This window comes from Rousettus aegyptiacus, unplaced genomic scaffold (assembly GCF_014176215.1).
Source record: "Rousettus aegyptiacus isolate mRouAeg1 unplaced genomic scaffold, mRouAeg1.p scaffold_m13_p_12, whole genome shotgun sequence".
In the NCBI taxonomy this organism is placed as follows: Eukaryota; Metazoa; Chordata; class Mammalia; order Chiroptera; family Pteropodidae; genus Rousettus; species Rousettus aegyptiacus.
Window position 1 is genome coordinate 21680520 of NW_023416287.1, and position 14778 is coordinate 21695297.

The 14778-nt window shown below is 47.6% G+C and overlaps 2 protein-coding genes across 3 annotated transcripts in view; one reads left to right on the forward strand and one right to left on the reverse strand.

The window, feature by feature from the left end:
• Positions 1–4939: 4939 nt before the first annotated feature.
• TMEM74B (transmembrane protein 74B) lies at positions 4940–9845 on the reverse strand. 2 transcript variants are annotated; one of them, XM_016148900.2, is made up of 2 exons: positions 9750–9845; positions 4940–5929 (listed from the first exon to the last, which is right to left on the reverse strand). In XM_016148900.2, exon 2 carries the CDS (start codon positions 5886–5888, stop codon positions 5190–5192), a length of 699 nt encoding a protein of 232 aa, XP_016004386.2. In that variant the 5' UTR covers positions 5889–5929; positions 9750–9845; the 3' UTR covers positions 4940–5189. The 2 variants fall into 2 exon arrangements, with proteins under 2 accessions (XP_016004386.2, XP_016004387.2); XM_016148901.2 differs by lacking the exon at positions 9750–9845 and adding an exon at positions 9522–9618.
• Positions 9846–9880: 35 nt separating this feature from the next.
• Positions 9881–14778, forward strand: part of CUNH20orf202 (chromosome unknown C20orf202 homolog) — a 28524-nt gene continuing 23626 nt past the window's right edge. Inside the window, 2 exon segments of the mRNA XM_016148902.2 lie at positions 9881–9921; positions 10453–10604. The gene's annotated coding sequence lies outside the window, so the exon portion shown is untranslated.

Genomic DNA, 14778 nt, shown 5'->3' on the forward strand with positions numbered 1-14778 from the left:
TCAGGGGCATTAAGCATCCACCAACCAAACAGGCAATCAGACTCTGGAGCCAGTGCCCCTGTACTCTTACCTGATGGATGATGCTCAGGGGACTTCCTCCATAATGGGCCCTATCCCTAGTCCCTCTGAGATTTGAGTAGAGAAAGCTCAGAAAGCTTGGGCTCCTGAGAGAAGGAAGACAGTAATCCTGCCACCCTCTGCACTATTCACATATCCTGGGCCTGCCCATTTGCTCATGGACAACCTGACCCAGGAAGAGGAATGATGTGGGGAAGAGGGTATTTGGGCCAAAGACAAGAAGAGAAGACAACAGGCCCGAGGTGTTACTGTGTTCAGCCATACTCTGGCCATTGGAGCATTGGCTCTCCTCAAAGGAGGTGGACTGAAAGCTTGGGGAGCCTCTTGACTAAATCCTACCCAATTCTATTACACTCTAGCCCTGCAGATACTGAACACCTGACCAGTAAATGCTACATACCTCTACTGAAACCCTGAGCCCATCCATCATAGGGCAACAGCTAGCCAGAGCTGAATCAGATGTCCCTTTAATCTTGCCACTGCTGTCTACAGCCACTTGCTTCATTCATGAATGTCACCTGCCAAGCCCTACAAGCATTTGCATTCAGGCCCCTACTGACAAGGAGGTCCCTGCCCCTCCAAACCAGACAAGATCTCATCAAGCTTTCCTTTCCCTTAGTTGAAATGTACCTTCTCAGGGACATTAAGGGAGCCTGTTCTCCCACAGAGAAACCAAGGGGCCCAGCTGGAGGGCATATCTTATACTTTGAAAGTACCACTAACACCCCGCTTTACCTCCAGACATAACCCATAGGCAGAATGTTCTCTCTTGTGGCTTTTTCCTAATGTCCCTCTTCCTCCTTCCCTTCCTACTTTCCAAAGCTCTCCAGACACAGCGTACCATGCCCTTAACTTTGGAAAGCCTTCCGCTTGGGTTTCCTGCTACCCTCAGTCCCTGGAGAAGGCAGAGTGGGAAGGTTTCCAATTTTACTCTGGAGGACCAGAGAAGTGAAGTGATTTGCCCAAAGGCCCACAGGAGAAGAGTGACCTGCAAGACTTGGCTTACCTGGTTCCCAGCCTGGGACAACAGGCCTTTCCCAAAACGCCAGGTGGAAATGCTCCCTGGACATCTCTCCCTCTCTACACAAGCCGAGGAACAAGAAGGAAAATAAGATACAAGCCTAGCCTGGAGAATGGAAACTTGGCTAGTGGCTGTGAGGTTAGCATCCTGGGAACTGCAATGCCTGTGTCTTCTGAAGAAAGAGAAAGCATTATCAATATCCCAGAAGTTATCCTGGCTTGGAGCTGCTTCAAAAGAATGTGTCCTTGGCTTCTGAGTTAGGTCAGACAAGAGAGCAGTATGTGTGTATGTGCGCACATGCATGTGCATGCACAAGGCATATGCATGTGTGCCTATGCATGCACAGGTGTGTGTTCCTGCATGTGTGCATGTGTGTGTATGTGTAGGTGTGTGCATAAGGAGGACATTTTAAAGAGTATCCCAGAGAAGTTAATGCTTATTCCCAAGGAAGGGAGCAATAATGGTGGAATCTTGGGCAGCAGGCATTTTCAGCCGGGAGACTCAGAGGATGCCTGAGGTGAGCCGATGTGATGATGGATACTGGGGTTCCAAAGGTCCAGGCAAGGGCACGCAAGGTCCTTAAATGAGAAAAAATCAGACTGGCATATCTCATAGGTTCCTAGACACCCAGCAAATGTCCCCTAATGCTAGCTAGAAGCTGGCTATCTCCCAACAAGGCTAGGGGAGAGGAGTCTTCTGCCATCACGGAGACCCCTCTACCTCTTCCACGTAAAGCAGCACCAAGGCCTTGAGAGAATAAAGCAAGGAGGTGTGGCTAGCGTGGAGTGAGCAAAGAGGCACAGGTGGGAAGTAAGGTCAGAGAGGCTGAGGGGCCTGATTGCACACGGTTTTATAGGCCACTGTGAGGGATGGACCCAGGTTTGTGGGGACTTGATGCATATGCAATTTAGGGGACCGTCCTTATAAAAGTAAAAATTAAAAAACAAAAATTTGACTCTGGGCCTTGGAAGGGGCCTGTGCAAGTAAATGAGGGGCCTGGACAGTAAATCTACCTCTGGCTGAGGGGAGAATTTTGGCTTTTGCCTGGAGTGGGAGCTATGGGAAGGTTTTGAACAGAAGAGTGACCTGACCCAATTAACCTTTTAACAGGATCCATCTGGCTGCAGAGTGAAGCATGAACTGGGGACAGAGGGTGGGGAGGAGAGAAATCAGGACACCAACGAGCAACCTGGGTGAAGCAGTCGTGGCCAAGGAGTGGGCAGTGGGCAGATTCCAAATGCAGAACCAAGATCTGCCGACAGTAGGATGAGAGGTGTGGGAGAAGGAAAGCAGAAGGGTTGCCCTGAGGTTTTAGGCCTAATGCAGTTATTTCCCACTGAGGCGGGAAGAAGAGTGATCACCGTGACTACCCATCATACCATGCAGGTCTCTATTTTATCTCTTACCACCCACCTGAACCTGAGCTGCTATTTTTCTCACTTCACAGACAAAGATACTCAGACGTGAAGTAACTTGCCCAAGGCCACACAGCCAGTAAATGACAGATCCTGGATTCAAATACAGATTTTCCCAACTCCCAGGTTGATATCTGTTCTAATACACCAAGAAGAGCTAGATTTGGGGACCCAAGTAGCATGTTGGGTGGGAGAGGCACTTTCTGGAGGCGAGGAATGTTCCAGTGACCACAAAGTCCCATGAGAACACTCCACACCTACCCCTACAAAAACAAACAAACGAAAAAAACTGCAAAGAAAGTTCTTGACACCCTATGCCACAGTCTTCCCTGACTCCTTCCTAACCCTTTTTCTGATCCACTGACTGGAAGATCTCAGCTGCAATCTTGGGAAAATATTTTTTTTGGCATTTTTCAAGTTTTCCTTATTCACTGACAAGGTGATGACTGCTTCAATCTATTACACACATTTTCTAAAGGAGTTTCTGCATTAGGATGCAAAACAGCCTTCTCTGGCTTAGAGAGAACCAGAGATTCCTGGTATTCAATCTACTAACTCAGCAGTCCCCAACCTTTTTGGCACCAGGGACCAGTGCTCCTAGAGAATCTAATTCCCATTGATCTGAGGTGGAGCTGAGGCAGTGATGCTAGCAGTGGGGAGAGGCTGCAAATACAAATGAAGCTTCACTCGCTTGCTGGCCGCTCACTTCCTGCTGTGTGACCAGGTTCCTAACAGGCCACAGAAGGGAACTGGTCCATGGCCTGGGAGTTGGAGACCCCTGTTTTAACTGATTTAGCCCCTAAATACAATTCATTACATTTAAACTATAGGAAATGATGGTCCCAAATGCATCTACTTGACATGTTTCGTCTCCAAAGGAGTCCCTCACCATCACAGTAATCCCTGTCACGTAGTTGATATTTTTCTTGTTATGATGAATTTGAAAGGCTTTAGCCCTTATCTTTTGGGATGTTCGGTTCTACTGTAGTTTACCTAGAATGGCTCATGTCACTTTCTGCACTCCTTGCTTGAAGCTGGGGAGAAATGAACACATCGGTGGAAGCCCTGACTTGTGGATCTTTCACCATCTTGAGGCTTTCTTTGTTCTTTTCAAATCACACCCCTTCAACACCAAGAACAGCACCTGGCAGGCCAAGCTGAATAGCCCTTGTCCTCTCCAGCCCTCCCCCAGCCCTCTGCTCCCGGCAAAACCTGCCAGCAGGAGCAGATATTTGATCTGTCATAGAAGCCATGGTGTTACACTGCCCAGATGTTCCACTCACCAGACTGAAGGCTCAGGTTACAGCTAATCAGGACTGCTTTAGCCTACAGACCCCATGCTTACTCCCCTTTCCTCCCCCCTCAAAGAGACAGGCAGGATCCATGGGCCACATGGGCAACTGCATGGAGTCAGGGGTCTCATTGAAATGTCCCCATTAGAGTCTTCACACCAGTGGCCTAGAAGGCATGTACTGGAAGCAAGGCCTCTAGGGCCATTCAGACTGGATAATGCCTCCTCCAGTCCTCAAACACCTGTATCTCCTTGCCCCCCTAAGACCCACTTCCTTTCTTTGTCAGTAGTTTAAAAAGAGTCTGGATAGAGTCTGGAAACACTCCACAAGAGAAACGGAACGAACCGTGATCAATGTGGCTAGAGTTTTCAGGCCACCCAAATGTGCCTGATTCCTCCCCAAATATTGTGGAACTGCATTTTACTGCTAAGAAGGAGTGGGGAAGTTTGCAAATTTAGCATTAAGATTTTTTTTCTGCTATCAGAATGAAGTCAGGCCCAAGAGATTACAATTAAGGAGGAGGAGGTGATGTAGGCCCACGTGGTCTCCACAGAAACACAACAAAGTCCTCACCCTTTCTTGTATAAAAGATCACTCTTGTTCAGTGAGTTGGTGAAAGCAGTACACTTGACTTTATGAAATGTCTAGTCACTGCAGGAAATTCGATCTCAAGACCAAAACCAGGCTGTAGCAAACTTAGAGTTAACCAGGCTTCACCAAGTGACTTAGGGGACTCTAGCAGGACCCTGCAAGCTGCTGGCTCTTTGACAGTGGTGGCCAAAGCTGGGCCAGAAAATAGCATGGCAAATGGTTAGCACCTGCTGGACACCTCGCTCCCTCGAAGGGGTAGCCAGAGGCAGATACTGGGTACTCATTCCTAGGGCAGAACTGGAGGGGCCTAGGGTACTGAGGCCTGGAGAGAGAAGGATGCTCACTTCTCCCCTCATCATGAAGCTACCTCCCACCTTAGATGGTCAGGGCTGAAAAGGTCCCTCCAAGGTCACCCAACACCCATACTTTGCTGGTGAGGATAGCAGAGATCCGGGATTCCCCAAGGCACGAGGAACAGGATGGGAGTCTTTCAAACTGCTTTCAATATTCAGAAATGCCAAGAAACCTCATCCTCCAAGGGCAGCAGTTTCCAAACTTGTGTATTTTTAGCAGCACAATCCATCCTCCAAACAAAACCTTATGCAAAACCTCAAACTACAAAACAGATCAGGGGGCCACTCTCCCCAGTGGGGCCTGAGCTAGGCCCCCAAGTCCCCTTCTAGCACCCAAGACTCCTTCCTCAGGGCCCTGTGTAGAGCTCAGTCTGAAACTCCAGGCCTTGTGGGGCTTGCAGCCCTGGAGCTGAAACAGACAGATCAGGTAGGCTCTTTCTTAAGACCGCTGGAGGCTGTGGCTGGTCTCTGAGACTTGGACAACTTCATTCTCCACCAGGCCTTGACCCCCGTCCCCATTGAGCTGTCTCATGCGCAGGTTAATGGAGCCATAGGTCTTCCTAGAACCCCTGCTGGAGACGAAGGTTGGCCGGCGGTAGAGCTCACCCTTGCATAGGGAGACCATCAGCAGCACGGACAAGAGCATGCCTCCCACTGTGAGCAGCCCCAGGCCTGCGATGATGCACTTGTCCAGGTGGGAGCCTAGGCGAGCGTAGTACATCTCTAGGTGTTCCATCTCCCGTGCTGTCACTGAGTCCGGGTTGACGCGGGCCTCACGGGGGATGGCATACGCTGTCACCACCAGGAGGATCCCACTCACCAGGAAAACCAGAGCAGAAACGAAGCCATAGTCCACTGGGCGGCTCACAGGCTCCAAGCCTGGCCCCTCTTCTGAATGCAGGGACAGATCGTCCAGCTGAGATCGGGGCCATGAGGGGACACCCCCAGGGGAATTGGAGGGGTTGTCCAGTCTGGCATCTCCAGGGTTCTGGAAATGGGTCTCATGTTCTTCTGAGGAGAAGCAGGCATTCTCCACACCCTCCCTGGGTGGGGCCACCGGGCCCAGAGGAGCTGGTCTCCTTGGGGTCTGGAAACCACCGCTCAGTGTCTTCAGTTCCAGACCAGGGGAAGATGCCATTAGTAAGAAGGGCCCCTGCTCATCCCTTGGCCCCTAGGCAGCTGGAAGAGAAAACAGAAAGTCAGCTGAATTTAGCAAATCTTTACCAAGGGCCTGCTAGTGCCAGACATAACACTGGGCCCAAAGCAATGTGCAGGTGAATGAGGCACAGTTCCCAGCTTGGGGAGCCTGACAGAGAGGAAGGTGAGGACTCAAAGACAGCAGTGTAATCCAATCCATGCTAGAATCCTGCTTCATCACTGGCTGGGTTTGGGGAATTCACTTATCCTCTCTGGGCCTCAGTCTCCCCATCTATTAAATGACAATACTACTACCACTCACTGATGTAGGAATTAAGATAATCCACGTGAAGCACTCATAACAGTAAATTCTCAGTATCAATAATGAGCTATTATTATGATGGAGGGAATTTAGATACAGTGTATATCAGCTTCAAATCCAGCTTCACTGCTTGAGCTTGGGCAAGTGTGACCTTTCCACGCTCAATTTTCTCCTGTTAAATGGGGATAAGCAAAATGCCTTCCTTATACAGTTGATGTGAGGATTTCATAAAATGATGCACATAAGGCATGATTAATAGACAGTGTTGTGATGAAGTGAGGATGACTGGGACGGGGGAAGGGGTAGAAATGATGGAAGTGGTATGGTAACAAAGAGGAGAAAGTCAGGGAAACCTCTGGAAATTTGTGACATTTGAGCCAGACCTCAGAGGGAATTCCCTGACAGCGAGAGTAGATGCAGGCATTCCGGACAGGGGGAAGGGGTGCCTCAGAGGGCAGCTAGGACCAGCTCTCAAGGGACTCTGAATGCCAAGCCAAGGAGCCAGGGAGGTGAGACAGGAGCCAGGCAGGGAGTACTGACATCCGCCTAGGGTCCAGAAAGCTCTTCTGGCTGCTGAGTGGAGGACAGACAAATGAGGAGAAAGAGCATGGAGGCCAGGGGTCCAAGAAGGAATTCGATGTGGTCAGGGGAGGCACAGATGGGGCCTAAGAGAAAGGAGCATATTTGAGAGCCATGACCAAAGTTAAAACCAAATGCCTTTATGTAAGTGGAAGATGGGGGGAAAGGGGCTAGATGAGAACCACAGAAGGGGAGCTGTGGGAGGTAGAAGGGGGTACTCTCTGCTCAAAGAGGAGATATCCCCCCAATACCTGAACATACCCACACAGAGAAACAGACAGCACATGTGCATTCCTGCTAAAGGACATCAACTTGCAGCCTGTGGGCTACATTTGGTTGACAGAAGTTTTGCTTTTTTTCTGTTTCTGGTCTGTTCATTTGTTTTTGGTGAAGTATTTGCCAATACATAAAAAGCAGAAGATTTTACATTTTAAACTTTAGACTCCTGGCTTCCCTTTAAAAAAAAAAAATGGAAGAATCTGGCCACTCTGGGCCCCATTTCCTCAACACTCAGCTGGAGTTGATAATGAAGTCCTCCCTTTGGCAGGTCCAGTGTTCCCCCCCCCCCCACAGGTCCCACCTCGGCCTCCTTTCCCACCTGGCATGTAGAATTCCTGATCCCACAGAAGAACTACTGTGTTCCTCATACACGCCGATTTCCCAGGAGTACATACACCCCAGGGCCCCACACTGCACAGAGACCCCCAGTTGCAAAGTGACTCACATGCTCTAATATGTCTACACACACATGATTCTAGATGTTTCTCTGCACTCCCATGCCTGAGTTTATTCTTCAGTGCATTGTGGTTCTGTGTGTGTATGTGTGTGTGATAAAGAGAGAATGAATATGAATAAATGAAGTGAAAATGAAGGAAATGAATGAATGAATGAATAACTCAAAGAGCCTCAGTACAGGAAAGAAGGCATGTTTTTTGATCTTTCTGATCTTTTTTCCAACATGGACTTACATTGGACACCTCTTAGCACACACAGGGCTTTTCATTTGAGTACAAAGCCTATTTCCATTTACAATTCATTTCTATCAATACATTCCTTTTTCCTGAGTTCCAATTTAATAAATGTTTACTGTGCACCTATACTCCCTGTTGGGCCCTAGAGTAGGCACCTCCCTTGGGAGTGTCTCCTCACCATTCTCATAAGCAGGAATTACTACCTACATTTGATAAAACGTGGCCGAGATCCCATGGTGTGCTGATGGGAGTCCAGAATTGAACTCAGGTTCCCTAAGAATCGTTACCATCTACAAACCTGCAAACTCACACTCTGGCAGAAGCGGCATCGTTCCACCCTCCCCCGACTTCCCCCATCCCCAGCTCTTCCGGCACTCATTCTAGACTCTTCATCCCACTGTATTACAGTCACTATGAGCAACTTGAGGGCAGGGACATGTCTGAATTCTGTCTGGGTCCCCAACCCCCTACAGAAGGCTTAGAACACAGCCAGCCCCCAGGATTGGCCTGGCAACCCCAGGAGGCAAACAACCCCTCCCACACAGGGGTTCATGAGGCCTACTCAAAGCCAAGCCCTGCCCAGAAGGCTCCCACTCCCAGTAAACCGAGAGGCACGTTGTTTGCCATTTTTACTCTTGGCACCAAAAGCATTTTCCTGAGTGCTCGGTCACATACAGGGACTGGCAGTGACCACTGCTGCCCACTGGGTGTCCAAATGACCTCCCCTCCCCTGGTCTTCAGCACCTTCAGAGAACTCAGCTCTTGGAGTGGCCCAGGAACCACTCCAACCAGGCAGGTACACTGATGCCTCCATATCCCAGAGGAAACCAGGACACCCAAATTCTGAGAGCAGAGCTGTCTTTCACCAGCAGAAACCCAAAACTTTTTCCTTAGGATGCCAGAGTTAAGAAGAGAGTGGGTACCTCATACAGGTTCAAAGCTATCCACAGTCACACAAGGCTTGCCCAGTCAATTATCCAAAACAGAAACAGAAACAAACTGACAAAGACGCTGGGGTCCTTTGCTCACACCTGCAACTGTACCAGTTACACTCCAATTTCATCTGTAGTTCAAAAGAACCTGAAAGGCACACCCCAGTTCTACACTCACACCCCCAGGGACGGTTTCTTAGTAGCCACAGACATGGGAAGCCACTTGGTGTGACCCACATATCTGTGGACCACAGTGACACCCCACCAAGAAAGGGGTAGGGCTGGCCACACACACACACACACACACACACACACACACCTGCTAAGATCTAAGCCAAACCCACCAAGAGCCGCCGGGGGCCCAGCACCCCACCCACCCACGCACATTAACACGCGGAGAAACAGACGCACGGCGGACGTGGGTGAAGCTTCACAAAACCCAATCGACAGATACACGTACGAATTGTACACAAAGCCTCGGGGCGCGCACATACGTACACGCAGGTCCACGCTGTTGTACCCAAAGTTCCTCGCAGGAAGCGCCAGCGCCCAGCCGCCCGCCGGACTTACCCGCAGCTCACACCCCCTGCTCCTGCCCTTGACCACAAACGCAGCCAGGCCAGGCCAGACCCGGCTGGGAGTCACCAGTAGCAGGGTGGCGAGGCGGCCCGGGGAGGCCAGGCTCTGCGTGGACCGCCGTGCGCCCGGGTCCCCTCGCCGTATGTCCTTCGGCCCGGCCGCGAGGTCAGGCTAGCTCTCCGTCACCGCCCCTCCCCGCCTCGGGCCTCAGCCTCCCGCCAACCCCCGCAGTCCCCTCTCCGCGTGCGTACCTGTGCCGGGCCTCCCCACGCTGGCGGCAAGGCTCCAGGAGACCGGCGGGCAAAGGCGAGGGCGCGTCCTCTTCAGCACCCACCCGCCTCCCTGCAGCCCGCGCCCGCCCGCGGGTGTCTGCTGCGGCTCAGCCCGGGAGGGCGCGGGCCGAGCCGCCACCGCCTCGCCCGCCCCGGCTCCCGCCCCCTTCCCAGACCCGCGCGGAGCCACTGCCGAGGCGCACGTACCTGCTCGCGCCGCGCGGGGCTGCACGGCGGCGGCCGCGGCAGCTGGGGGCTCCGAGGAGGAGGGACAAGGGAAGGGGCGGGAGCCGGAGATCGCTGAGCACAGCCGATCGAGCTCCGCCCGCGGCCCGCGAGGGAGCCCGGAGAGTTAGCGCTGGGAGGGACCGGGAGGAGGGTAAGAGACCCGGGTAAAGGTGGGAGGACACAGCTCCATCCTGCTCTTCTTCCCCTTAGGGCTTATCTGCGGGCTTAGGAAACTGAAGCTTCAAGCGCGAGGTGCCAGGGCCGCAGGGGCGGGGTATGGGGATGGGTGCTCAAGAAGACCCCTCCCCCGCTACCTGCCTCTCCCCTCAACTGAGGACCCCAGACTTAAGCTCAGACGCTTCCTTTCCGCCCCAACTCTTCCCCTCACCTCGCCCCACTCGGCCCCTACACACCGCCCCTAGGTAGGACCCAAGTCCTTAGGTCCAGTCTTCGCAAATGCGTGCGTCTCGGTGGCTCTAGGGCGCCACCTGAAGACTGAAGGAAAGCTTTGGATGAACCGCCCCCCCTCGCACCCCCCCCCCCCCGCCAGCACTACCTTTTTCCCTGCTCTTCTTAGTGGGACAGGGAGGTGCACAAGGTGTTCTCTTGGTTCCCCAGGAGAACAGCGCGGTGCGTGTGAGTGAACAGGTGGTAACTTTCACTCTGTTCTTTTCCTTTACAGGACCCAGATTAAGGTTAAACAAGTGAGGTGCCTAGAGCACAAGAGATAAAGAGACACTCCCTCTTTGGAGGCCTAAGCCGAGTCCAAAGAAAAGTTTGGTCTGAAGATCATGGGTTCCTGGAACGACTGGATGGCCACCAGCATGGCCTCAGGTAAGTCGTCTCACCTCTGTGAGTCTCAGGGTTTGCCTCTGCTAATGCGATCACAAAAACGCAGGCTCCCGGGCCTTTAAGAGGCTTGCCAGGGGCAGATGAGGAGTCCTGTCCTGAGTCCTCAAGCCACCTCATCTGAGAGACTTACCTGTCCTGCAAATGCCTGTGCAGTCCTCAACAACCAGGAGAGCCGAGGCCACGCTCCAAGCCAAATGCCTGGACCTTGGAGGAGGTGGGGACCTGGGCAGGACCTGCAGGGTTGGGAAGGCTTCAGTCTCTTCTTGCCTTCCAGAGACCTAGCCGGTTGTTAGAGACTTGGAAGGCAAGCTAGCTTTGGCACCAGATTCCCAAGCAAATCCCAGCTCTGCCAGTCACAGCTGTGTGCTCTCATGCAAAAGGCTCCCCTCTTGGAGCTCAGTTTCCTCATGTGTGAAATGGACTTAGTTAGTAAGGGTTACTGGGATTTGATGAGATACTCTCTGTAAAGCACTCACAGTTCCCTCCCTCAGTCATGCACAGTACTGCCTCAGAGCCTTTCCCTTCTGCCTGGGACGCTCTTCTTCATGATATCTCCAGAGTTCACTCTCTTGCTCTCTTCAAGCCTTTGCTCAAATGTCACCTTCACAGACCATCATTCTAAAAATAGTGCTCCAGCACCCTTTTCTCCTTAACTCTGAATCTTTCTCATAGTATTGATCAACTCCTGACATGAGCTTATCTTTATTTGTTTATTATCACCCCCACTAAAAAATAAGTGCTGAGAGGCAGAAAAGCTTTACCTGTTTCCTCCTTGCTGTATGTCTAGGGACTAGAAAAGCAGCCAACACATAGGAGGCCCTAGATTAATATTCATTAGAGATTGGAGAAATAAGCAACTATTTATCAAGCACCTAATTTTTCCCGTTTAAATCAGAGTCCACCCACCGTAGGTTGTGCTACATAGCAAACCCTTTTTTTCACAGACAGCATAAATCTAGGGTATAAACAAGAATTCTAGGCCCACAGTCCTTTATCAGGGACCCTGTATCTCAAAATATAGAAGTTTTAAGATTTTAAAGAGATGACAGGTTATACATACTGCAATTTATACAACACTTCAGTGGGGTCTAGGCAGCATTCCAAAATTAATGGATATTCACACTAAGTGGGATAAATAAAGATTATAAATAGCCTCTCATCAGTCCAGGAAAGGTTTTACCACAAAATAAGTTGGGAAAATGAACTTAAAGTTCTCAGAGTTTTTGGATTTCGGAATTGTGGATAAGGAATTGTGGATATGAGGAAGAACAGAGTACTTTTAGGCTGCCTGAGGTACCCCTGAAGTCTTTCTTGATATGCAATTGACATGTTTGTCATTGATATTATTTTCTCCTAAGAAAAGCTAGTCCAGAATGAATTACTAGTAATCATTTGTGTTTAAAAAGAAGATACATAAAAGTAGTTTATAATTTCAGCTGTATATGGGTTATCCATTAAAACTCATTTGGTGGGTCTTTCTGAACAAATGGAAGTCAGGTTTCTGCAAGGCTGCCTGTCCCTGTCCACTTCCTCACTCATTCCTCTGTTTTTGTTTACCATCATCCCTCCCCACCCCCTACTTAGGGTCCTTTCCCTTGCCCTGTTTTTTCAAGTCTCATCTTAATTCATACCTTTCTCTCATCTCAGTTCCAGGTGTCTCAAACCACACTGGTCATTCGTTCTCTGACTGCCTATTTTACCTAAAATTCTGCTGTGCTGTGTGACATGTCAATCATTGTTTTATGCATATTTATAAGCTGCTTCCCCAACAATACTATGTCTTTCTTGAAGGAAGGATGGGAACTACATTGTATACTTTATCTGTATCATCCACTGTATCTTGTCATGAACAATGTTTCTCTAATTTCTATAAATAGAAATAGGAACTTCGTAAAACATGAGTTTTGGAATCAAGTGAATTTAAGAAATGCTGAATAATTTCTTACTCTCTCTGAGATTTGCAATGTATATTGGCCTGAAGAGCCTTCCTGTAAAGAAACCTATTTAAGCCTTGTCAACCATTTCCCATTCACTGTTGACCTCAGAACACCCCTTTCCACTAAGAATATCCTGCGAAACTCAGTATTTTCTGGGTTTTTTTTTCAATTTATTTTAAACTAAAAAAAAATATTTCTCCCACCCCCTACTCTTCACCTTTGGCAATCACCAATCTGTTCTCTGTATCTCTGGGCTTGGTTTTGTTTATTTATTTGTTCATTTATGGATTCCACATATAAGAGAGATCATATGGTGTTTGTCTTTGTCTGACTTATTTCACTTAGCGTAATAACATCCATGTTGTCACAGATGGCAAGATTTCATTCTTTCTATGGCTGAATATATAAATATACCACAATTTCTTTATCCATTTATCCATTGATGGGCACTTATGTTGTTTCCATATTTTGGCTCTTATAAATAATGCTGCGATGAACACAAAGGTGCATATATCTTTTCTAGTTATTGTTTTTGTTTTCTTTGGATAAATACACAGAAATGGAATTGCTGGGTCATGTGGTAGTTCTATTTTTAATTTTTTGAGGTGCCTCCATACTATTTTCCACAGTGGCTGTACCAATTCACATTCCCACTAAAAGTACACAAAGATTCCCTTTTTCTCATGAACATTTGTTCTTTTTTGTCTTTTTGATTATAGCCATTTGTGAGGTAATATCTCATCGTGGTTTTGAATTGTATTTCCTTGATGATGAAGGATGTAGAGCATTTTTTCATGTACCTGTTTGCTATCTGTATGTCATTTTTGGAAAAATGTCTATTCAGATCTGCCATTTTTTTTTTAATCAGATGGTTTGTTTTTCGCTATTGAGTTGTATAAGCTTTTTATATATTTTGGATATTAGCTCCTTATCAGATATATGAGTTGCAATTATTTTCTCTTATTTAGTAGGTTACTTTTTCATTTTGTTGATAGTTTTCTTCACTGTGCAGAAGCTTCTTAGTTTGATATAGTCCTGCTTATTTGTTTCCGCTTTTGGTATCAGATTTAAAAAATCATCACCAAGGCCTATGTCAAGGAATTTACTGCCTAGGTTTTTTTCTATGAATTTTATGGTTAAGATCTTATGTTCAAGTCTTTAATCCAGTTTGAGTTAACTTTTGTGTGTGGCGTAAGATAGTAGTCCAGTTTCTTATACTTTTCCTTCCTTCCTTCCTTCCTTCCTTCCTTCCTTCCTTCCTTCCTTCCTTCCTTCCTTCCTTCCTTTCTTCCTTTCTTTTTTTTGCATGTGGCGGCCCAATTTTCCTATTACCATTTATTGAAGGGACTGTCCTTTCCCCATTGTATATTCTTGGGTCCTTTGATGTAAATTAATTGACCATATAGGCATGGGTTTATTTCTGGGCTCTCTATTCTGTTCCATTGATCTATGTGTCTGTTTTTATACTAATACCATGCTATTTTAATTACTATAGCTTTGTAGTATAGTTTAAAATCAGAGAGCATGATGCCTCTAGCATTGTTTTTTTTGTCTGTTTTGTTTCTTTCCAAGATTACTTTGGCCGTTCAAGGGCTTTTATGTTTCCATACAAATTTTAGAATTGTTTGTTTTAATTCTGTGAAAAAATGGCAGTGGAATTTTGACAGAGATTGCATTAAATCTGTAATTGCGTTTGGGTAGTAAGGACATTCTAACAATATTATTTCTTCCAATACACAAGTACAAAATATCTTTCATTTATCTGTGTCTTCTTCAGTCACTTTCTTTAATGTCATGTAGTTTTCAATATATAGGTCTTTTATCTTCTTGGTTAAATTTATTCTTAGATATTTTATTATTTTTTATGTAATTGTAAATGGGATTGTTTTATTAATTTATCATTTTGTTAGTTTGTTATTAGAGTATAGAAACAAGAGATTTTTGAGTATTGATTTTGTATCCTTACCTTTACTGAATTTATTTATTCATTCTAACAGTTTTTGATATTCTTTAAGGTTTTATATATATAATATCATGTTATCTGCAAATAGTTACAGTTTCAATCATTCCTTTCTAATTCAGATAGCTTTTATTTCTTTTTAGTGCCTAATTACTTTGTCTAGGACTTCCAATACTATGTTGAATAAAAGTGGTGAGAATGGGCATCCTCATCCTGTTCTTGATTTTAGTGGAAAAGTTTTCAACTTTTCACTATTGAG

Bases quoted from the DNA above. Each gene is read 5' to 3' on its own strand.
- TMEM74B (XM_016148900.2), bottom strand. From the start codon at position 5,888: ATGGCATCTTCCCCTGGTCTGGAACTGAAGACACTGAGCGGTGGTTTC.